Here is a 23688-nt window from a genome sequence, read left to right as displayed (position 1 = left end):
TCATAAATAGAAATGTATATATGTATCAGAAAATAAAAAAGTTATCGCCCCAGCTGACCTTTGACCTTTAAGGTGGTTGTCTCAGAGAGAAGGCCTGCTTTGAAGGTGACCCTGCTCTCCTGTGGCCGCAGCTTCTTGATTGTGAGGCTGTGCATAGTGCCCATGTGCTGGATCCTGTTGATGGCGTTGGAATAGAGGCGAACATTGTTGAGGAGCCACTCCATGTTGGCAACCACATAGTTGAGCTCACATGAGAATGTGGCAATGCCATCCTCCTCAATTTCCACTGGCTCAAGGTGTTTAACCAACTTCAGTGTTCGCACTACAATAACAGGGAGAAATTCACTATGAATCTTCAACTGAACTAACATAAATAGGTAGTGTAATAAAAATACAGAAAGTGTTACTTTACCTCACAACTCAATTTTCCCTAGACCATGTTTAACCTACCTTCTACCCTAACATGTGCTGAGCTCTGTGAACCTCCAGCCATGCAGCGGTACTGTCCTGCATCCATCGCTGTCGTGCCATGAATAGTCAGCTCTGCTCGTTTCCCTTCTCTCCTCATGCTGTACTTGTTTGAGGTTTTCAGAGCCGTACGACCTTTAAACCACCGCACCACCCTGGGAGAGGGGGCAAACTTACAGCTCAGAGTCACAGAGCTGTTCTCTTTCACCTCTACATCATCCAATTGGTCGGCAACCTGAAGGGGTCGCTCTAGAGGGGAGAGATGTAAAGCCACTTAATGAGATATTCCTAAAAAACAGTCCAAACTGCACAGGGTGTGGTTCCTATTTACTTTTATATTTTTACTGTATTAATGTTTATATTGCGCACTGATATTTCATTTTAAACCACCGTTTATCTTTTAGATAATAAGAAAAATTCCAGTTCAATGACAACTTCACATTGCTTTATCCATGGTCTCTTTTGCATAATCAGACAACTCACCTTTGACAGTGAGCTGAGCAGTGGAACGACTCTTGCCAGCTACAAAGAGAACAGGGCCAGACATGGAGCTTTCTGTGGAGGTGAGACAGAGGCTGTGGAGGGTGCCCTCTCTGTCAATGTTCACTACTGTGCTGGGCTCCAGCACTTCACCGTTCAGGGTCCACCGGGGTGGCCTCCCTGATTTCAGGCTGGTCTCCACTTGGAACAGTGCTGGCTCTGGCTCCATCACCTCCACTGAGCGCAGCCCCCGCACTATGCTGATAGCCTGCTCTGCATGTACAGCCATAATACACATTACCACTACTGACACGACTTGATTGTATAGTTTGAATATTAGAAACACATACACACAAGCATTACATGAATGAAAAACATACTGTAGGCCATAAACATAACATTGTTTATAACTGATATGATTACTGTGACAGCAGAAATCTCACCCTCCACCAGAAGCTGACAAGAGGTTTTGTCATCTCCTGCATCACAAGTGTAGGTGTCCTCATCTGAAGAGCAGACGTCATCGATGGTCAGCTGCCTGTAGATATCTTGGCTGATTAGTTGGTACTTCTTACTGGGCAGGAGCTCCTTCCTGTTCTTGTACCACCTGACCTGAGCATTAGGTCGTGATACATGGCACTCCAGCAGACCCCGGTGGTGATACATGGCTATCTTGACCCTCAGAGGACGCACTATTTGGACTGGGAGCTCTGAAGAAGAGAGGAACAGGAAGTGACCAACTGGGGTCGGACATCATTTCCTCCATAAATCTGTGTTAAATCGTGACATTAACAGCCAGCACTTGGCTCACCTTTTACTGTGAGAGTTGCATATGATGAGACACGCTCTGCAGTGAATCTGATCTCTCCAGCATGTTCTGGCCTGACTGACTTGAAGAACAGGGTGTGAGTTTTACCTGTGATCAGATTAAAGCAAAAGGTACTGTATTTAACCAGATATTAAAATAAATATACCTAGGACTGGCCCAGTACAACCACTCAAACGCATCTTCTTGAAGCAAAAACTGGGGAGTATTTACCATACACACTTTAGGCCTCTGTAAAACCATGTGGTTGGTCTCTTACCCTGATGTCTGATCTTGATGTTGTCCCCAGGTCGAATTCGGCAGTCATCTCTGTACCACCGACCATCCACATCAACCTGGTTGACCTCACACAGGAAGTTCACGTGTTGACGCTCAATCGTGTCAACATCCTCCAGCTCCTTCACTATCTGGATGTCCCTAGCTGGCAGAAGATAACCAAACAAACTCTCTGATATCCTTGTAATTACTTTTCAAAAATATTTTTGTCTCGCTCCCTCTCTAGAGCCAGTGTTTGGTAGTGATAGTTGTTGAGATATTTCAATACAAACCAAAAATGTCAACCTGCTGGTGGTACTAGAGGGAACGTCAGGGGATCACAAAAGTCACAAGGACTCAACCTCTAGAGACCATGAATGGCTGTACAAAATTTAGCCTGGAATGATGTTGAAAGACCAACATAACTGTCCCTGCATCAAATGAATTAGGCTATTACCATATTTACTGTAGTAAGACAAGAGTGCAGTCATATTATAATGACTTTATTCCATCATTTGAATGTTTAAACCTTGGCCTGGATTTGACCTGATATGCCCATTGTCTTTTTCACAGAATTAAAGTGTGACCGTGCAAGTAGCAAAGTCTATTGTACTACCTTACCCGTGACGCTGAGTCTGCCTGAGGTCTGAACACCGTTGGCCTGAAAAGAGAACAGGCCTGCATCTGCCAAAGCCACCCGGTTCAGTATGAGGGAGTGTTTCTTCCCATGTGTGCTGATGCGACAGTTGGGCTTGGACTTAAGCTGCATCCCATCTCTGGTCCACACACCCTCAATATAGGCCAGGTTCAGGGTCACCTCGAAGGAGCAGCTCTCACACTCAGACACCTCCACATCCTCCAAGCCCTTCACCACTTGCAGACGGTTCTCTGGCACACAAACACACCCAGCATTAGAGATTAAAAAGCCCGTTCCATTAACCACACTGAAATTTACAACTTTGTTTGAGAAGAGAACGTACTTGCAGCAGCTACTATTCCTCCAGGTTTATTGTCTCCCATGCCTCCTGCTCTTCTCTGAGTGTGATTGGGGAATCTTGAATCTTTTTACCACAGTTATCACAGAAGGCCTACAACTATAATATGATAAAAAATATATATATATATTGGTTAATGTTCTGGCTCAGAAGATAACTCATAAATGCTTATATCATTGTTATAAAGGATATACGGCCATAAAACTGCCATCTTCCACCAACTCATTCACACTGCCATGCAGCTTCTTTCAGGGACATTCTGTCAGTACTGTTTTGTAATTAACCTCTGCTGCAATTTATGGACCTGTGTTTGTTTTGGACAAACCTAAATTTCCCATGCCGAACAGATTCCTCTCATGCTAATAATGATATAAACCATCACTTCCAAAATGGCAACATTGTCAAAATGGATACACATGGCATCACCCTCATTTGGTTGATCCCTGTGATGGCATGCCAGGCCTCTCTGTAATCAGTAATCTCTGTCACCTTACTTGGCTGAGCTCAGCACCACCAATATAGACTCAGCTGTGATGCCACCTCCATGAGGCTGCATGAACTGAACTGTGCAGCTTTAAAAAAATAAACGACGGGCCAAATGAGAACTACCAATTACTAAACTGATTGATATGATATTTGAGATCATGAGACACTGTTTGGAGGCTGGCTCCTCCCACTATAATTAGGGGCATGAGGTTGTCTAAGCACTTCAAGAGGAAGGTTGATTTATCTTATTATCTACCAGCTAAAATGACATTTCATGATGCGTCACATAGCGACAACTCTAGGGGCGTAATAAGTTTTAATAAATTAAATGAATAAATAGATTTCATTTAAAAAAAAAAACACCTCTGAAATGAGTTGAGCACCCTCAAAGCAACTGAGCGGGAAATACCGTACACAATCATTAAGACTCTGACCTTACATGAAACTTACATATCGTATACAACTGTGCAGTATGATTAAACAAATGTTCTATTAATATTACATTCGATAGTGATTACCAGAACAACACAATATCATATCAGATCATATGCAACAATGCACCCACCTTCAACATAGACAGGTGTTTTCTTTAGAAAGAATACATCCTTGCATGCCCTCCTGTTGCACCAATGGCAAAAAACAAAACACTTTTACCTGAAAAAACAGCTTGATAAAAGATCCAACATGGCAACAGATCTGTCTGAGTCTTGTACTGTTTCTCACAAAGCCTTTAAGATTAACAACAAACGTTTAGCCAAAGGAGACCATGCCCAGGTTTACAAGCTGCGTCCCAGACCCCAAAGCAGACAGCCTATAGCGCTTTCTCTTTTTTCTTGCTTTGATGGAGCGTAGTGCTGAACAGCTGACATATCTCTCCCCACATACTAACCTCAAAAATAGCCTTCTGGCAGTATGAGGGCAAAGATAGCTTTGGCTTTAATGCTGTGAGACAAGTCATGTCCAGCAGTAGAACTATCAAAAACAATCAAAATGTATACAATAGGCTCAGTGTGTTTGATGGTTTTCTAGTGTGCATGGATGAGTGAGCTTAGTCAGTTACTCCCAAGCATCTCAGTAAGTGAAAGTTATCTTCATGTAGTGTGAGGATGCAGGTGAGCGGTCTACACCATTTGTACTGTCTGCACATGAACGTGTTGTTATTTGCACAATCAAATTCACAACCAGGTTGCTCACGCAGAGATCTGAGATCTCCTCCACCAAAATGACCAAGACAGAAGTAGAGCATTCTGCATGTTATAAGGCTGGTGTAGTTTAATCACATGCTCTTTACAATACCGACTTATATCTGTCAGTGTGCTAAACCTCAAGTTAGAGAGATCAAAGTCTATGGATCTCCGCAGGGAGTTTCCATCACTGCTGCAGTTGAAAGGTCATAAGAGATTAAACAACATTAAGCCACACATTTCCTCTCTTAAATAACACTCGATCAGCATTCCCTTGGGAGGTAATTTACTGACATCAGAGTAAGTGAAGATGGTACCCATGATGGCTGAACACTAGGGGCTAAAAGGACATCAGACTAAAAAACAAAGCAGTAAAAGGTACACAGCAGCCATTCAATGCAGATATTAATTGAACATAGCTGGGAAATGCCAGTACACCCACCTCTAGCTCCTCCTCCTCCAAGACACTTGGAGCTGAGACGTTTGTGTTTGCATTACAACAACAAGGTAGACATTTGTGGGGTTCCCTCATCCAGACAGCAAGACAGAACAAAGCCAGCACTACCCCGCATTGTGTTCCCCCTCAGTTTGACAGACAGCTCCATGTGCACTCTTAAGTCCAGTGAAACTCAACAAGATAATCTCTGTGCAGTCCTGCTGGGGCACAAAAAACAACTTGTCGTCACTGAGTGGGGAATGATGGCCCGCAGAAGCAAACAAGTCTCATTTTACAGATCGCTAGCAGCCCTTTCATTCCAAGGCTTTTTAACAGCTTTCTTGGACATTTGAGTGGAAAAGAATAAAGTCTCAATTTAAGGACACGTGAATATATTTTGCTTATGCATCCCCAAACAAAACATGTATCGTAATGGATTAATATTTGGGGTATTTTCTAAACAGGACGTCAAATTGCTTGAAGATTTATGTGTGAAAAGGCCACAAATCATGTCCCGCCACAGTGAAGACAACAGTCTTAAAATGTGGACCTTCATGTGTGTAGCATCCTCTCAATGGCGCACGACGGTTAAAAATAGAGTAATGTTAAAGGAACCAAGGCAATGTGAGGATGTGTTGAGTGAATTTAGAACTTGACAAAACAGCTGAACACTCCACCTAAGCCTCTGGATCCTTGTTTGGAAACAGTCCCCCCTCCTGTGTGTCACATTTCCTCTGGTCCAGACTCTCTACACCTGACAGTGGTCATAATAGGGGAATATAGAGATGTTCAACATATATATTACATTATGATTACAACAGTAGTCATCTGATCATGAGCCTAGTGACATAAAAGACCATTTCATCCAGGTGTTCTGTCTAACACCATAATGTGTTATTTTCCCAAATGTAGAATTCAGGCATGGCCATACAGTAGAACACCCTTACAACCTTAGATGCCCTTGACTGACGCAAATAAAAGAAACAGTCTTGGTATGTCTAATTACAACGTGGCCTTGGGTCTGATAACTATAGCCATAGAAGTCTCTGTACCCAAGCCAGACCACTGGATGTATTTCAGATCATATTCATATGGAATATGTAGTTTGGTTGGCTGCATATTAAGGTAAATATTTCAACAAGGATCAGTCATCCAGTTGATCAACTCCAAACATGATCATATACAGAGGTATGTATTACAAGGTTTAATATTAGTAAATATAAAATTGGAAAACAATGCTGAGATTTGATTAGTGATAAAAATTTAAATGTTTATGTTCTTTGGAGAAAATGATAATTAAAACCTGCTTAAAGGAAATTTTAATATGATGGTCACAAGACAGCAGTTAGCACCTTCCCTTACAGACTGTACAAAGTCCTGTGTGAAGTCTGGGAGCTGTGGCTTTCTGTGTGCTTTAACCAACAGGTCAGAGAACCTTTCATCATATTGTATTCAAATTTCTAACATGAGATGTAAATATTTCACTGCTTACCATGTCTGTTCTGTTTTCTGCTCTAAACAACAAAACAAGCAACAAAAACAAAATGACTGCTTTTGATTGAATTTATTTAGTTCATAGCGGACAGTCATCAGAAGGCAATTCACAGATTTAACTACAGTCAGCTGTGATAAAAACATCATGACAAATTTATTTTTTCCCTTTCTTCTTTGTATCTTTTCCTTTAACTGGTGCCTCTTCTTCTTCCTTGCCTGTGGCAGCTTTAATCCTCTTCTTTCCCAGCGGCGTCTTTGCATACCAGTTCTGGTAATACACAAGAAAAAAAATTATAAAATCAACAACAGGAGTATAAACAAAACAAAAAAATAATAATGAAAAAGCAAAAAAACATAAACAAAATATGAAATATCCACCGTACTTTAAGAGCTTCTTCTTCCTCCTGAAACACAGGGTCAATCTTGGCTAATGGAGCAACAAACTCAGCAGCAGTCAGCGGCCTGTTTGTCTGCTGTAGGATGCGACGCTTGGTGACAACGGTCTGGATCACCCGGACCATGTGACCTGGTGTGTAGCCATCAGAAATCTTTGCAAGAGAGCTGAGATCTAGTGCCCTGGTTACCTCACCTCCCTGCTTTTTGATCAGCTGCTTCCACAAGACTGAATGCAAACAGAGTCAAAGGTTATTTTTTAATACCAACAAGCAAAAATAATATGTGATATTAAAAACTATAATTGTTTCTATACTTACTGTATCTTGAGCCGTAGTCAGGCCTCGGGATGAGGATGATTTTGCTGTACATCTTACACAGTGATTTGATATCAGCACTTAGTGGGTCTTTAGTTGTTCCTATTATCAGGACACGATCCTCCCCTTTGATCAGCTTGAGAGACTTGGGCAAGTCTTTTTTCAAGCGTTTGGGATCTAACTGAGTACACATGAAAAATTATTCAATTGCCATGCAGATCGATAACAACGAAACATTAAAAACAACACAATAATGTCGTTAAGTTTTTATTTTGCTCAGAAATACCTCTTTTTCTTCCTTGGGAACTTTCTTGTAGAACATTTTTTCTGCATCTTCAATCCATATTACTGAAGGTTGCAGCAATCTTGCAACCTGTGCGAAGATGGTAATGAAGAACTGCATTTTTACTTTCTGGCTGAGCCAAAATCTAAATACCTGCGTGAGGCCCTTCAATACAATTCCTCATGTTCTATTAAGTTCATCATGAAATTTTAAACTTAATCAATAACAGGTACAACATATTGTCATGCATACCATGTATATTTACTGTTTGGCTTACAGTGTTTAGTGACAAGACCTCTACTGAAGTTAAGCATATGCATATAGGTTGGACTAAGTTTACACTTAAGCTTCAAAGACATAAATTACTCATTTGCTGACAGCAGTTACTAGAAAACCCACTATCATATGCTTAAATGGCAATGGCACAGAATTCGTTTAAATACCAGCGTGTTACCTTAAATACCATGTGAAGCATCATGGCCAGGCCACTCTTGCCTGGGTACTTTCCTGCTGTATTTAGAGGAGACAGATCAAACAGGCTGGCACCTGTCTCCTGGCAGATTGCATGGACCAACATCTTCTTACCTACGCCTGCCGGCCCTGCCAGGAGGATGGCCTTTATCAGAGGAGCCTTCTCATGTACCAACTGAGAGCCTGCAGACAGCACACATTTTATATTCTAACCACAAACACTATTTTCAGTTACATTTATTTGAGATATGTAAATAAATGAATAGACTTGAATTACTATCTTACCTAATGGTAAAATTGCATACAGAGATAAAACCTGCCGCACATCTGACAATGATGGCATAGGCTCAATGTCATTTTGTCTCAGTGTGGTCCCAAGGTAGCTATAGTCACCTAGGAACAAGAGGGGACAACTATTAGACTAATAGTTATTAATCTGCGAACTCAATCATTCAGAAAACTGCAAGAAAGAACTCATCACAAAAATGAATGTGCCAAAAAGACATTTTCATTGTGATCATAATGTTTTGGCGATTACAAACCAGAAGAGGGCAGCACATCACCACTTAATAGTTTCTACTTAACTTGACATTACAAAAAGGCTAACTGTAAGAGTTCTGAGTGCAATCAGATTAAAAGCCCAATCATAAGAACACAGAGTTCTGAAAAATGGCACACTAGTTAACACAAACAATATATAAAGTCTTACCCAAGTAATCCTGCAGCCTAACATTTCCTGCCTGTTTCAACAAGCCCTGTTCCACCAGCTCCTGACACAGAGACTCAAGAGTCCTAGTAGATGTGAAAAAATGATTAAATCATTTTCTGCAGCATTAGCATTGACTAAATTATTGACTCACTTCTGTTCTGGAAACAATATTCTTCATACATGCATCCTCTGTCTGACCTCACCTATCAGATGTTAAATCTTTCTCCTTTTTCTTCTTCTTCCCACTCTTAGATCCTTTCTTTTTCTGTAGAGTAAAATAAATACCATCAGGATACAGCTCAAGGTCAATGATGTCAACTGTGACCAAATCCTCCAAGACATATCCAATGTGTGGACTGCTATTTGTCTTTCACTTATTACCTTGGCATTTCCTTTGGCTTTACCACCCTTGTCTTTATCCACAGCTAGCTTCCATTCAGCCAGCTCTTGTCTCATCTGCTCATCTACCTGATACAAGCAGAAAAGACTAATGAATGCAAGTACAGGTGGGGCTGTTGTCAGTTTTAAACACTAGAGAATGAGAAAATTACAGCAGCCCAATTTTCTGTTAGTTTGTTCAATTCTTACCCCACTGTTTAAAATATGTAATGCTTTAAAATGTTTGGTATTCTGCCGTGAACATCACCTGTACTCGAATCTCTGCCTCAATAACTTTCCTCTTTTCTTCCTTGATCAGCTCTACCTCGTGCCTCTGGTTGAAGTTTCTGGACTCATTGCGAGTTTGCCAAAAATCTGGGAATGACAAACCTTCAATTTAGGACTTATTTATGTGAATGTGATTACACTACGATCCAATCTAAACAACATACTCTCAAACTGATTTTGAACTGACTGTGAATGTACAAGGGTTAACTTTTATTCATTTGAGGGGCTACACTTTAAACAAACTGAGGACCACTGGATATCTTGACTTTATTCAGTTCAGACATACCTACAAAGGTTTTGTGTCCAACTTCTAAGTCTGACAGGAAAGCCGAAGGCAGCATCTTCAGCCCTGCCTCCTCTTCCTGTGGTTCAAAATAAAGTCAGATTGATTCAGAGAAGGTGCAGCATTTTTGCGCGAGTGATGCTACTGACAAATGATATGAGGATTCGGATATCACCAGATCTACTGAATATTATATTAAATCAATAAAAACATATTTAATGTAGCTGAGTCCTTACTTCCTCATCATCCTTCCCCTTGTCCTTTTTTCCCTTTTCCTTCTTCTCTTCCTTCCCTTTTGGTTTGTTGTTGGATTCCTCCTCTTCCTTTGCAGCAATTTCTTCCATCAACTGAAAAATGTGAGAAAACTCAAACACCAATCTCCTTCTGCAAACTACTACAAAATTATTCAACAAAGCACACTTTTAAACTCAGGGTGTATTTTACCTGCTTAGGGTCCTTTTCAGCAAAAATAAGAGCTGAGCCTCCATCCTCTTCATCTGGGAAGTCTGGGAACGATCCTGTAGCATCACTATTTAAAAAACATTATTACTATTTGATTAATTTCACGCTCGACTGAAATAATAAAAATCATGACAAGCGCCTCTGTGCCACTTTACCGGCATTCAATGAACCACTGTCGGATTTGGTCTTTCATAGTCTTGCTTATGTCATGACCCTCCACATCCCGTAGTTGGTTTGTGATAGCAACGACGGACTTCTGATAGTCTTCGCCGTACTCCTCCTGTTTAATCCGTGTGCAAGCATCATTGGCCTCGGCAGTGATTTCTGCAGGGCAGGGCAACTTGTATTTTGGATCCATGGCCTAACATGGGAGTGACCAAACATACTTTATATGTTAAAAAACAGCACTCCTTCATTTGTTGGCAGAAATTACAATGACGGAAAAGAAAAGTTTAAAAGATTTAGTGGCTTCTGGTGGTGTGGTGGTTCTTCACCTTCAGGCTTTCTAAGTGAAAGGGAGAAACTATGGTGGCCACAAAAATGCAAGACAGTTTTTGGTCTGTCTGTTCTTGGAGTCTGTCTCGCAGAGTCTGTAGATAAAAACGGCTCATTCTAAGGTATTAGCATTTTGTTTTCAGGTGATTATACACTACTAAAAACCCATGAATATTATATTCCATTTCTGCCAATAGATCCTCCTAAATGTTACACACTGAAAAAATCACTTGAGTGGTATATTAATATGAATTAGCGCAATACACCTCTTATGATATAGTTGCTCCGCAAGATAAAGGATGCCATAAGGTCTTAAAGTATACATTAGGTTGGTTTCATTGTACGAGTAGTTTTGTAAAATGTTTTGGATTCATTTTTACAGTTCAAGACAATTGAAGGCCAATTCTACTCACCATTCCCAGAAAAATCATTTCTTCATCCCGAGCAATCTTTGCCATCTTCCTCTGTATGTAGCCCCTCCACACCTACATGTCACATTCAACCAAATCTTTCAGCATAAAAGACGACTCAAGCAGAAAAAAGAGGCAAAGAAAGAGTCATGAGGATTATAGTGATAACAAGGACCTTCTGAATGCAGACCGCAGCCAACTCAATACCAGCTGTTCCAGGGTCCTTGGTCCTATACATCCTGTTCATATTTCTGTTCTCTTCATTCAACTTTGCCCTCAGGCGTCCTTGGCGGGCCCTCTCCACCACTTGAATCATCTTAATGGCCTCCTCTTGACTCATGTCCTTGGCCATTAGAGGCTGTAGGAACCAGAAAAAGAAGTAGACAATAGATTTAAGATTTTCTTTTTAAATATATAAATATGTTAAATATTTATCCTGATAAGTTTCTGAATGTTACAAAATGAAATTATAATTGAAATGAACAAATGAGGTCATAAAATGTCTGCACACGTAGGCTTAAAGTAAGATGGGGCTACTTTCAAACTCACTTCTGGACTTTCAGTAACCTCCACCATTTTCAGGATGTCTGTCAGCATCATCTTTCGTTCTAGTAGCTCTTTGCTGCAATCAATGAAGAAATAACGAGGGAGAGGGATCTCAAGATCTGCCTAGATAGATAGATAGATAGATAGATAGATAAATAGATAGATAGATAGATAGATAGATAGATAGATAGATAGATAGATATGTACTTTATTAATCCCCTATTTGGGAAATAGTTTTTTCACTCTTTTTTAGAAAGAAAATATCTGTTGAGTTTTGTCATTATTGAATTGTCATCCCTGATACATCCATTGCCTGCTGTGAATAAGTAAATAATTTTGTTCAGGTAATTTACATTATACTTGCTCTGATAAACTCACCGGTGTAAGCTTAAGGTCGTGAAGGACGTCATCCATGTAGTGGTACTCTGAAAACTCTTTTTCCACCATTTCATTCTTCAGCTCTAACACCCTCCCTATCACACCATCAAGAACTGCCCGGATAACTCGTCTCTTCTGAGGGTGGACCACCTGGTCATAGATCTTCTCCAGCTGTCTGAAGATTTGGATGTAGTGCACATAAAACATGGCCAGGCGCTGGAAGAACACTACCCTGTCCTTTTCTGGGCGAGGGGGCTCGGCAGGCAGTTCCTCAGTTAGCAGACGGCTCAACTGTAAATGGACATCTGCCCACTGCTGGCTGTATGTCCTGGAACAGTGTAAACAACAATGATAAGCTGAGGGGCCAGGCTGGGAAAACTGTACCTTAATCAATGGTAGATGAGTCATACCTTATTCAGAGAAAAATAATCAAACACAAGAAAAAAAGAAGATATGTTTTTGTTTTTTTCCCCTTTTAGTGTCTTTTGTGGTATTCTTGTGGTGTTTCGATAAAAGGCTGTAAGTTAAGAGTAGCAAAGCTAGAAATTTAAAGGGCAGCAAGACCAGAACTGCTCATCCACCAGTCACAACAGTTTAGCCAGCAGGAGTCTCATTTGCTAACAATTACTGGAGAGCCATGTACTCAGTAGCAGTGTCATTGTTTCCATATTGTCACTGCTGCCACCCTGCTGCCATGAACCAGGTCTGGAAGAACAGACTTTCAAATAGCTTATTTTATTGTTAACATTGCTTTATGTCGTGTTATTGAGTGCTTAACTTTTACATTTGTTACCAGAGTTACAAGACAAAGTATTATAAGTTAATTATATTTCTGCGTTGTACGCACAGCACGGCGAGCTAACTAGTTAGCTAAAGTTAAATTAACGTTAAACTACGGTGGCCGCTGACAATACACAAATAACGGCGGTGGCTGCTGGGAAGTTTACCTTTGCGACATGTTCCTGCCTCCAGAGAGAGAGAAAAATAATGTTTTAAATGTTTCTTATCAAAGAAACAGACACGTTGTATAGTGACAAACTGAAGTAACGTTAGCTATGGTGTAACAAACACGGGGTCAGCTTTCTCAAGTTGCCATAGTGCTTGGCCCGTCTCCATAGTAACAGTCATTCCGGAAGTAACGCACCTATTTCGAAATCACCTTTTAATCAGTGGAAATCATGGTGGAGAGTGACAGTGTGACAGTTAATTCACATAATAATAATAATAATAATAATAATAATAATAATAATAATAATTGTATTCATATTATTTTGATTAGGCTATAAGCTTTTGGGGTTTAAAATAAATTAACCGGTAATGGACGTAATAATGTGCACTTTAGGTATTTATAGGCCTACAGCTTCTTTGAACCACATCTACTATTTGCGCAACAAGTGAGACACCACTAGATGACGTCCTTTTTATGGATTCACAGACACTTATGAAGTCTGTTGATGCGTTTTTTGTCAAAAATATTGTATAGTGTAAAGGGATTCATGCAAAGTGCAAATGCGTTGTATAGCTGCCAGTGCCAGATTACATGTCCGCACATATTAAGAGGCTGTAGCCTAATTAAAAATGTTCACTATAAATGACAGCTGAAAATAAGAACCAATCTGCACACTTCATATTAACGAACTATTATTACACTCGTTTACATTGGGCTTGAAACTACAGCGAGATTGTCTTTAAAGGGAGGATTTATAATTCAGACAGCTGAGCCAGCAGTCCATAACTCTGTGGGCTCACTTTCAAATGCATTTTTCTACCATTTATGTCCCCTCGAATTTCACAATTCTTTAAAGCTCTCTCTCAATTATAGATTTCTATCAAGTAAGGGTGGAAAACAGCCGGATGGCTGCTCCTGGAGGCGCATTCTCTGCAGCGCTTAGGCGGTCACAAGACTTGGACATCGGTGAACAAAAACATCGACACACTGACAGGTCAGCTAGAAGCTTACAGGCCCACAGATTCTTCTCTTCTCTGCATCCAACATCCACCAAGTTGGTCCATTTGGAAAACTACTTTCTTGCGCGCTGCCGTGCCACACTCTTTGTCGTTCGTTTTTTTATTGGGAATGTAAGTGGAGCTCCCTTTGGATGTTAAAACCATTACTCGGTCTGGAAAGGGTCTTTTCTATTTGGAGTTGAGTAGTCCTGTAAAACTAAAACTAGAGATGCTTTGGTGCGTAAAGGAGGGGCGCATGCCAAAGTGAGCGAATGCCACTGGAAGAAATTGCACCCAAGATGTCAACATTGCTTTACCACCCACTCGAAATCGATTGTATTACCTTCAAGAAGGTGGCTCCTCGTATAAATAGGGACGCATTATTTCAAGAAAGACGGTGGTGAGCACAATCTACTGGCTGTTCTCTCTCTCTCTCCTGTCGGGACCACAGACAACGCCTGGAAGAATTTGCTGAAGACAACTGTGTCCACTCTCCAGGACATAAGCATCTTTAACTCCTAAACGAGTAAGTGTAAAGTTCGGTCGACTACATTTGTTTTACCTTTGTACTAAACTAGAAGAAATGCGACTGCTGCGTAAAGTGGATTGGACCAGAACATTTCTGGCGATTAATTCTACTTTTAGAGGCTATGCATGTTACTTCTGACATGGATTTTTTGTTGTTGTTGTTGTTGTTGTTGTTGTGTGTTGTGTGTGTGTGTGTGTGTGTGTGTGTGTAATTTCGTGAATGTGAAGGATCTCAAATGGCAAACAGTGCTCATACATCTGTTGGGGTGAAGCTTGATGCAGAGTGCACAGCTATCCCTTCGGTTGTCAGAATACTTAAAACAATTGAATGACTCAGTAGAAACAATGTAACCCCTGTGTAACAGAACTTATTTGCTCATGTTTTTCAGACAGTGAAGTCATGCAGGTGGAGAGGAAATGGCACATACTGTTGACTATCTTCTTTCTGCTCATCACCTCGGGCCAGTGTATGGACAGCAAGGATGTCAAGCAGAAAGAAAGAAGGACCCTGTTGGATCTAATCTTACAGGTTATCAGAGATAGCCAACGACAGGAGAAAGCCGTCTCCAGGCGCTGTAGCAGTGGACTCTTCACTTCAGCCCAAGACATGAAGTTCTCCTCCCGTGAAAAGCCTTTCTATGCTCCTAGGCTGGATAACAGTAGACTCATAGGTAAGCTGATAAGATTTATTTTTAGGTCCTGATGATGAAAGCATAATCCCCATTTTACCGTCGGAGGCAGCTATCATTGGTCTGGTCTGTGCTGTACACCTTATTTAGGAGCCTGAATGGAAGTTGGTGTATGCATGTTAATTCAAGAAAGGAAAATTGGGTTTGCCTGTTCATATATGTTAAACAAGATACAGTGTCCACATCCTCCTGTCCTTAAAAGTCCAACTCAGTTTACAATAGTTATATAATGCATGTGAACCAGGTATGCTTCATCTGGGTTATCTCACATTTATCAAACTTGCTGTTCTTATTTATAAGAGATACCTCTTCACAACATGTCTTGGAGAAACAGTATCGCTCCCTCATTCAAACCGTGATTGACTGATGAATGGAGATGTGTATAGGTACTATGGATTCATGTAGGAGGAGCATCGCCATGGCAAACTTGTGAATGATTCATTCAGTATGATTCATTGTGGAATCTTAAACATGAATGATGACCACCCCTCACGTACACAAACACACTACGGCGGTTCCAGAAAGCATCTCCAATCGTCAGCATCTCCGCAAGACACATCAAACAGAGCAGAGAAACGACATTGGCTGTGTTGTGTCACATTAATTAATGTATGTAATGTGGCTGTAATTATGCAACAAGGGGACTATGTGAGGAGTCGAAGGCTGCGCTTCATTTATCCGTATAGATTTCAGCTTCTAAATCTTACCTAAACAAATTGGCTTTCAAAATTATTTTCTCTTGAACTGATCCTTGTTCATTTCTCCTGAACTAAACGGGTGTTGGGCTCTATCTGAGGTCTCTCACAAGTGAGAATGTGCTTGCTGCAGCTCTGCCTTTATTGGCTTAAATAAAGCATTATGTCCAGACTGGAATTAAGCCATTTAAGTTAATCTTTGATACATATCTCTTCAATTATCTGAGATCCAAGACAGAAGGTTTTCCCAAGTCAGACTGTAATAAAGAAAAGGTACCCAGAAAATCCTTTTATATACAGTAACTGATTTTATTTCTGCAATAGGCAAAAGTTAACTTGTAGTGCAATCTAGGACTGTGCCTCCCTGGTATGTGCAGTGGGAGTTAACTAAGTGCCAAGTGAACATGGTGTGTTGTTTATCTGCAATTTCAGATTCTCCCTTCCATCACTATCAATTAGATCATGTTTTAGAGACGTTGCACAGACATTGTAAAGCTCAAAGTCTTGGCCCCAGCTTATGCAATTGGAAAAGTACCTTTCTCAGACCACTGACTGGATGGAATTTATCTTTTGAGGATATTAAAGGCAGCATATTAGCAACTGGTGCGTGTGACGCTACCAAAGATCCATGGTCACGCAAGGATAGATGTTTTGAACACAATGAGGAGGAAGAAGAAACATGTGTGTGATGATGTGTTTACCCTATAGTAGTTGTCTCTGTATATTCCTCAAAAGCCATGGCTGTCATCAGAGTGACAGCTATGCTAAGAAAGATATAATACTAGGGAACACTTTTATTTTTACAACTGGGATTATCTGATTTTTTCATATGCGTGGCACAAGAAATTGTCTTTAGACTGGCACCTTTAGACTTTTGTATTTTATTCTTGTTGACATGCATTTATTAATCCCCAGGAAATACAGTACACACACCCCGGGTGCCATTTTCACTCTTCACATCTGGGTTTTGGCTTGATGGCACAGTGGGCTCTTACAAGTCCATAACTCTTTCTAGAATACTAAAATATATACTGTAGGTGCGTTTATCCTATTAACAAAAATGCACAAGGTGTTTTATTTTTTTTTTACTTACTGTATATCTGCTGGCTTTCCAATTAGCTAAATTGTCATCTTTCATCCTCCTGCTGCAGTTACAGCATTACATGTTCCTGGGTCTGGGGGCTAATGTGATGTTAGCCCAGTAACTACTAGCATGGACTTATTCTGATGAGCATTAAACTCCAATACAATAATCTCTTTAGCCTGTTAGCGTGGCCAATGTGTTATCAGACACCTACATGTATTGACTGCATGGACATTGAGTAGAAAGGGGGTTACTTGAGAAACCATCTAGACCTTATGAAATGCCCCTACTTAAAACAGATCTCTATAGAGAATTACGTAAAAGTATAGATTCATCACAGAAATACTACATTTGTTGCACTACTACTGAACAGATTTTGGAGTACATAATGTTATTTATTTTATACTGTAGTAAGAAACTAGCTTTATATGAGTAAAATAAAATAAAAAATAATCATGAATAATATGATTTGCCTCATGTTGAATTGAACGGTATTTATACCTTAAAGGGGTGATCCTGAGACATTTGCGGTATTACAATGATAGATGCAGGGGAGGATGAATCTGACAGTAACATATTCATCATGATTACTTTGTAACTTTTGGCAAGTGCTCAGTTGAAATGACTGTTGATTGACAAGCTAACAGTGTTTTTTGTTGTTTTTTTTGCTGCAGAAATTGTTCCTAGAGATGTAAACATGAAAGGCAAATTTATTCAGCATTTCACAGGTAAGAAAATTGCCATGAGTGCAATTGCACTCACTGTTGTCTCTTCCAGAGATTGCAAAACTATTTTATCTGGCAGAGCATAGCTGGCACTTTTCCCTTGCAACTTTTGGCCTGAAATCTTTTCTTCTTCCCCTTTGAGAAAATCATTTTCGTTCCTGTAAGCCAACCAACATACAGTATGCTTAAATCATAGAAAGATTTGTGAACACTGGCACTGCTGTGGGTCAGAAGAGGGTTGCCTGGCTTAGCTGTAGGGCAATAGTGCAGAGAAATAGCACATGGTCTGAAGCCGACAGAATTAAGTTGAAGGCAGTGCAAGGTTAAGCTGATTATTTGTCTCAGGACCTATGAGTACACTTCATTATTGGTGTGAAAATCTGGAAGTTTAAATGTTGGTGCAGAAACTCTTAGAGGAGATTATAATTGAGGACTCAATTCCTCTGTTCACTAAGTCCAGTTGAACCCTAACTTCTTAACAATGTAAGCCCAGCAAAGACTTTTTCTTAAGGCAGATAAAAAAAAAATTAAAACTAAAAGGACGTCTCTTCCTTTGGTCTTACACAACCATCATTTAGAGCGTACTCACCTTATCAATAACAGTTTAGCAGCACAAACAGTCACACGTGCAAAAACTGCAGCGCATAGTTATAAAAATTATCCTAGATTATTGGCACACTGCTCCCATAGTTGAACCATTATATCACAAACACACAATCAAAAGAGCAAAGAAAACCCATCTCTGACCCCTCTCACCTTGTTCCGGCTGACGCCCTCTGAGGGGCGCTATAGGTCCCTCCCTGCCCACGAAATCATCCACTTTGAAAAAAACTTTTTTTCCAGCTGCAATAAAGCCTCTGATCACTAACTTTGACAGATGTATCTGCACCTAAAACTCCTGTAGCAATCTTTGAAAAAATTATTGTGTCCTGTGGTAATCTGTGAATATTGTCATTGTGTCTAATATGATGCTCATACCTGTCTATGTTTGATATTACTGACACTGTTGAGCTTACCTACACTGCTGCACTGAAAGAAAATTCCACCGACCTCAGTCGTGTGGTCATTGATAAATGATTAATTGATATCTGTGATGGTACTCTCTTCACTTTCACTTGTAATTTGTCTGTTTATTTCTATTGTTTACTCACAATTATCTTAGACATGGTGATACTAGCTAATTGGATAAAGATGAAATAATGATGCGCTTGAAAACGTTTTAATTTTGCCTGCCTGACAAGACCTTTTCCATTAAGCAGGACCAGTCAAGTTCTCGTCGGAGTGCAGAACACACTTTCATAGACTTTATCACAACACAAGGGATTGCTCAAGACCAGCATGTATGTATGCCTTTTCCCCCTCTAGTCCTTGAAATTCATGTTTTCAATCAGCATCTTGAGTGATTTGTTCCACCAAGAACAAAAAACATTTGCCACAGTTTTGGTCATTTCAATTTAGAGATTTCTGTTTGTGCTATATTTAATTTTGTTTATTTGGGCTCTTCTTACTGGGTTTAAGTAGTAGGGGCATTAATGTCACATACTTCCATGCACCAATCAGCAAAATCTATAATCAAATTCCAGCAACAGTTGATGGGCTGTTTGCCATTGTCAATCAAATCTGATCAAACCACACCCAAACAGTCCTGATGAAGCAGATTAGCTGAGTGCTAAACTAATAAATAATCAGTTAAGATGTTTGTTCTCCAAACTTTAACTTTGATTGTTGCATATTTAGTCATGACTACTACATTTTTTAATGTAACCTTCAATCATGAAAAAATCATTTTCATTTGTAGATTAATGTTCTATACTAAAATGTATTGAATTTCCAGTGAATGTGAACAGGGTCAGGATTTGACAAGCTGAAAACTTTATGAGTATTTCCTTTAAATGGATCTTGATCTATGACCAAATTGTGTGTAGAGCGGTGGTTCCCAACCATTTTGGTTCATGACCCCTCAAAGCAAAGCTATCTCTGATCTCTTGGTCTTGTAACGGGTTGCATATTTCTGTGATTTACAAGCAGTTCAACCAGAGAACGATGTTCCCTTCTCAGATTGTTTAGTCTGAATAGTTTCTAGGATCATGTAGATGTAAAATTATCCAGTATTTAATAACAGAAGATCAAAGATAAAAATAAACATAATTTGTCTAGCAGAACATTTACTTCCTTTTGTCCAACCTTGTTAATCAGCTAGGGACCCATTCAATTTATCCTGTGACCCCTTGGTGGGTTCCCGAACCCCAGGTTGGGAACCGCTGAGCCACTGGGATGTTTACATTTGGGAATTAAGGAGATGACGCCAAGCAGACATTGGAGAATGATTGCAGACGATGCTCCCCTGTCACAGATGGATATCTGTTCAGCTCGACTTTCCTTTATTGTGAATAAGAAACAGAGTTTATAAGAGAAAGAAGCCCCTCTTTTTATGCTGCCTTTTCATCTGTGATGCAGTCAAGACAACATCAAGTCAGACTTTAAGCAATGAATAAATGACGTGTTGTGATATGCAGTATTTTAGTTCAAGCCAAACAGGGGGACATGGTGGACAATTACAGATGGCAACCGGGCCACAATCCGGATTCATTTGTCTCTGTTGTATTGGGATGACGCAAGTATTGTTGGCTGCAACATTTATGGTTCATCTCTCATGCTAATGTTACTGATGATGTTATTAGAAAACCTGAGCGATTGTGTACTTTACATCGGAGCCGCTCTGTTAAAGAAACATTGCAACTTTAAATGCTTGGTCAGGAATTATTGCAACACTTTTGACGTCAGTGCCACCTCTAGTGTCTTTTTCATTGGTATGAATATTTTTGTCCATCTCACTGTGATTGATACTGCTATGTATTGAGTACTAGGACACACTGTGTTATTAAAGGACAGGCAGCACATTAGTATTTTGAAAACACGGGGACATTTGCATTATTTTTTAAACATCAAAGTCAAAAATACTTGACTTGTATTAATTTATAGCAGAATTTGAAACTTTATTACAATCATTTGACTCCAGTGTTCAAGAATCCAGCTATTTTGGGAGGCAAATTATGTGTTGGGGCTTTAATTACAAGGAGGGTATTTTGCTAACATATTCATGTCCTTTTTCCCACTGTTTTTTTCAGATTACAAAAGATGTGCAAGATTGCTAACACGACTAGCAATGAGTCCACTCTGCATGCAATCATAGATACTGCATGTAAGTAAGTGTTTTTCTCTGATTCTTTGTCAACAACCTCTGATATGTCAAAGTAAAGTTTTTTCAATTAAGATATATTAATTGTGTGTGTACAATTTTATATCTCTCAGCGTGACATGAAGGCATTTCTTTGTTGCTTGTGGTCAGATTTATTCCAATGTGTCTGATTTGAAGCTGAAGAAAACTGATGCTCACATAATCAGAAACATATCTGTAGTGCATCTGTTTAACATTTGTATGCTTTACGAATATTCTATTTCTTGGTGTTGGACACATTGTAACACATTCCTGTCAGAAGAGGCTCTTATGTATTTAATCTTAATTTAACAGTTATTTAAAGTTGGTGCTGGTTGGCTGAAGTTGCACACAAATCTATTTCATCACAAGTAGGAGAATGATGTACTTTATTAAAACATTGAATTCATATTGTTGAGCAAATGAACATGTGATACAGCTCTAGACCCAGTGTCTCCTGCCCCAAGAACAACAAAAGGATACAGCAAAGAATTTGGTGTTACTACTTTTTTGTATTTGTATGTTGTTCATACATTTTTATTACAATACAATACTTTGTATGCTCAGTTAAATACTGCTGATTTTTTTTTACTGGTCATCCATTGAAAAAGAGAAATATTGGTGACTGGTGATGGTCAACAGTTACTGTATCTGCAAAAGTCGAAAAAATTACTACTTAGCGATGCAACAAATTAATTAATTAATCTGTTGATTATTTTCATGATTAATCGTTTTTTCAGTAAAATCTCTGAAAATAGTTTCCATGACTGTTTCCCAGGGCCCAAAACAGAGAGATTTTCATTTTATAATGATATAAAATACTTTTAATTAATTATTAAAATTGTTGATGACTATTTTTTGTCTTTGAGTATTTAGAAAAGCGCTTATAAATAAAATGTATTATTATTATTATTATTATGCCAGCTCTTGGTTAAACAGTCATTTCTGAATGGGTGTGAAGGTAAAAATGGCTCTTACATCACTCAGATGGTCATGGATTAAAAGATACATTTGATGTTAAATCATTTCTTTAAACCCACTGTATGCATGTAAATTTGTGAAAGCTCCTTTGTTGTTTTGAAAAGAACTGCTAGGGTGATTGATTACATCTCACCTGGAAATGAGTTTTCCAGTACCACTGAACTGCACTGGGAATGTCTGTTAGTGAGAAGCCTCTCATGATGCCGTGCCATCTTTTGGTCAACTTGTTGTCAGAAACAGTTCTACATGCTTCTCACGCTAACCTTAAACACTAAACATAGCCATTATCGAGACAAAGGAAGGACTCAGACTGCCGTCATTGGAGTCATTTTGGACGTAGTCATAGTCCTCCCTTTGTTAAAGTGATCTTCGATGACAGCAGGTCTGATGCGTTCACTGCCGATCCTAAATCCAACATGAGTAAAAGCATGTGCTCTCAGCGAATTAGCAATTAGATCTAGCTGGTGAGTGATTGCAGTGAGAGTTCATCTACACAAGTGGTCATTTCAGTTAATTTGAGTTTTTTCGTGGTATAGGACTTCTGGTGATTCAAAAATTGAAGAGGCTGACACATCCTAAGGTATTCAGTTTCGCAAGTGAATCAGATAATAAGATCCTGTCTGCACTGTTCTAAGAAATCTGACAAATGTATATGTCACAATCGAAGGACTTTAGAAGGCGTATTAAGTGATTCATTATTTAGTCATCCTGGTCATTTCTGATTGAGCTTAGACATAACATAGAGGAATGCCAGTAATGGTAGGGCAGTAATGACCCTCTTTAAAAGCTAACAACACGACTTCCTTAGAAAGGTCGGGATGTCAACATTTGTCCTTGCCAATACTGGACGGAATACTTTTTCTCTAAAATAAAGCTTTAAAGCAGAAACTGAAGATGTTTAACTCTAATCAAGCTTTTTTTCCCCATTTATTCCAGGTCCCAAAATAATGGAAGAGGGATCAATGGTCAACATGTTGCCAAGGAAGTGCCTTCAAATTCACAGCAGTCATGTGAACATTGTTGTGTTTATTGTGTTTCTATTTTTGTTGTTCTTGTTGTCATTACTGAAAATGCTGATGGACATTATTGGTTGTTGTTGAATGGATTTGCTTTTATTTACCTGTCTGTACCATATATTTGTAAGGAAACATTAATTTAATATTAAATACACCTATTTATTGAAATGGTATGTATATAATAATTTCACAATCATTCCAAAAATCTAATTATTTCGGTTATATAAAAGTTATATCTGATGGAGAGGAAGCTTTTCCTCTTTTTTTTTTTCTTCTTCTCCTTATATATGAATTCCTCTTCCACTATTGGTCTGAAAGATTTGTCATGCTCCATCTTCATTACGTTTTATTTGGCACTTGAGTGATTGCTGACAGTGAGAACAACAACGGTGGTGATAATGCACTGCAGTATTGAACAATAAAGAATATTGAAGCACAGCATATTCTGATATTATTGGAGATGAGGGGAATGAGGGATCAGCCCTGTGGAGGCAGACAGCGTGATGGGTGTGACTGCAAATGGAACTCAAGGGAGTGGACTGCTTATTATTGAAAAAATGCGTGAGGTCTTTTAGTGACGACACATTTGCCCAAGACTTTTTCTCTGCTCAGTATCATTTAAATTTGAAAAAAGCACTGAGCAAAACTGGATTTCATTACAAACTTGCTGCAGCGGGAATACTTTTTTATTTTCCTGGCTCGAACATTTCTCTTTCATTTTTCCGCACCTCACTGATGCAGTCTGCTCTGTCCCTGAGCAGGTGTTACC

General features: G+C 39.4%; 3 protein-coding genes across 21 annotated transcripts in view; 1 reads left to right on the top strand and 2 right to left on the bottom strand.

Moving 5' to 3' along the window:
- Nucleotides 1–5253, bottom strand: part of obscna (obscurin, cytoskeletal calmodulin and titin-interacting RhoGEF a) — a 40749-nt gene extending 35496 nt beyond the window's left edge. For 12 of the 15 annotated variants that reach the window (XM_051377556.1, XM_051377561.1, XM_051377559.1 and 9 more), the window contains exons 1-9: nucleotides 4076–4306; nucleotides 3010–3123; nucleotides 2651–2917; nucleotides 2034–2195; nucleotides 1760–1864; nucleotides 1392–1658; nucleotides 952–1221; nucleotides 451–717; nucleotides 59–322 (exon numbers count right to left, since the gene is read on the bottom strand). In XM_051377556.1, the coding sequence (XP_051233516.1) occupies nucleotides 59–322; nucleotides 451–717; nucleotides 952–1221; nucleotides 1392–1658; nucleotides 1760–1864; nucleotides 2034–2195; nucleotides 2651–2917; nucleotides 3010–3049 (1642 nt within the window). In that variant the 5' untranslated portion in view covers nucleotides 3050–3123; nucleotides 4076–4306. Of the gene's footprint in view, nucleotides 1–58; nucleotides 323–450; nucleotides 718–951; nucleotides 1222–1391; nucleotides 1659–1759; nucleotides 1865–2033; nucleotides 2196–2650; nucleotides 2918–3009; nucleotides 3124–4075; nucleotides 4307–5136 lie in introns of those variants that run through there. The other 3 variants (XM_051377557.1, XM_051377558.1, XM_051377565.1) reach the window with 3 other exon arrangements.
- A 1426-nt stretch (nucleotides 5254–6679) lies between these two features.
- zgc:153738 (uncharacterized protein LOC558115 homolog) lies at nucleotides 6680–13089 on the bottom strand. The gene is made up of 19 exons (XM_051377582.1): nucleotides 12985–13089; nucleotides 12038–12365; nucleotides 11663–11782; nucleotides 11289–11471; nucleotides 11117–11188; nucleotides 10364–10569; nucleotides 10191–10275; nucleotides 9983–10093; nucleotides 9750–9825; nucleotides 9444–9550; nucleotides 9179–9265; nucleotides 9001–9062; nucleotides 8798–8880; nucleotides 8374–8481; nucleotides 8072–8271; nucleotides 7621–7707; nucleotides 7338–7515; nucleotides 7008–7246; nucleotides 6680–6892 (listed from the first exon to the last, which is right to left on the bottom strand). The coding sequence occupies exons 1-19, from the start codon at nucleotides 12993–12995 to the stop codon at nucleotides 6779–6781; spliced, it is 2457 nt and encodes an 818-aa protein (XP_051233542.1). The 5' UTR covers nucleotides 12996–13089; the 3' UTR covers nucleotides 6680–6778.
- On the top strand, nucleotides 12648–23087 carry alkal1 (ALK and LTK ligand 1). 5 transcript variants are annotated; one of them, XM_051377599.1, is made up of 7 exons: nucleotides 12648–12740; nucleotides 13860–14510; nucleotides 14902–15183; nucleotides 17655–17708; nucleotides 18962–19045; nucleotides 20834–20907; nucleotides 22840–23087. In XM_051377599.1, the coding sequence occupies exons 3-6, from the start codon at nucleotides 14913–14915 to the stop codon at nucleotides 20896–20898; spliced, it is 474 nt and encodes a 157-aa protein (XP_051233559.1). In that variant the 5' UTR covers nucleotides 12648–12740; nucleotides 13860–14510; nucleotides 14902–14912; the 3' UTR covers nucleotides 20899–20907; nucleotides 22840–23087. The 5 variants fall into 5 exon arrangements, with proteins under 5 accessions (XP_051233559.1, XP_051233558.1, XP_051233560.1 ...); XM_051377598.1 differs by having other exon boundaries at nucleotides 13843–14510; XM_051377600.1 differs by lacking the exon at nucleotides 12648–12740 and having other exon boundaries at nucleotides 13325–13980; nucleotides 14436–14510.
- The last annotated feature ends 601 nt before the right edge of the window (nucleotides 23088–23688 follow it).

This window comes from Dicentrarchus labrax, unplaced genomic scaffold, assembly GCF_905237075.1.
Source record: "Dicentrarchus labrax unplaced genomic scaffold, dlabrax2021, whole genome shotgun sequence".
In the NCBI taxonomy this organism is placed as follows: Eukaryota; Metazoa; Chordata; class Actinopteri; family Moronidae; genus Dicentrarchus; species Dicentrarchus labrax.
The sequence above is the reverse complement of the archived record's forward strand: the minus strand, read 5'-3'. Positions and strand labels throughout refer to the sequence as shown.

Coding starts and splice junctions, on each gene's coding strand:
- zgc:153738 (XM_051377582.1), bottom strand. Junction 10,094..10,190: donor CTGAAAAGGACCCTAAGCAG/GTAAAATACACC, acceptor CACATTTTTCAG/TTGATGGAAGAAATTGCTGC. Junction 6,893..7,007: donor AGGAAGAAGAAGCTCTTAAA/GTACGGTGGATA, acceptor GTGTATTACCAG/AACTGGTATGCAAAGACGCC.
- alkal1 (XM_051377599.1), top strand. CDS start 14,913: ATGCAGGTGGAGAGGAAATGGCACATACTGTTGACTATCTTCTTTCTG. Junction 17,709..18,961: donor ATTTATTCAGCATTTCACAG/GTAAGAAAATTG, acceptor TTTTCCATTAAG/CAGGACCAGTCAAGTTCTCG. Junction 19,046..20,833: donor GGATTGCTCAAGACCAGCAT/GTATGTATGCCT, acceptor TGTTTTTTTCAG/ATTACAAAAGATGTGCAAGA.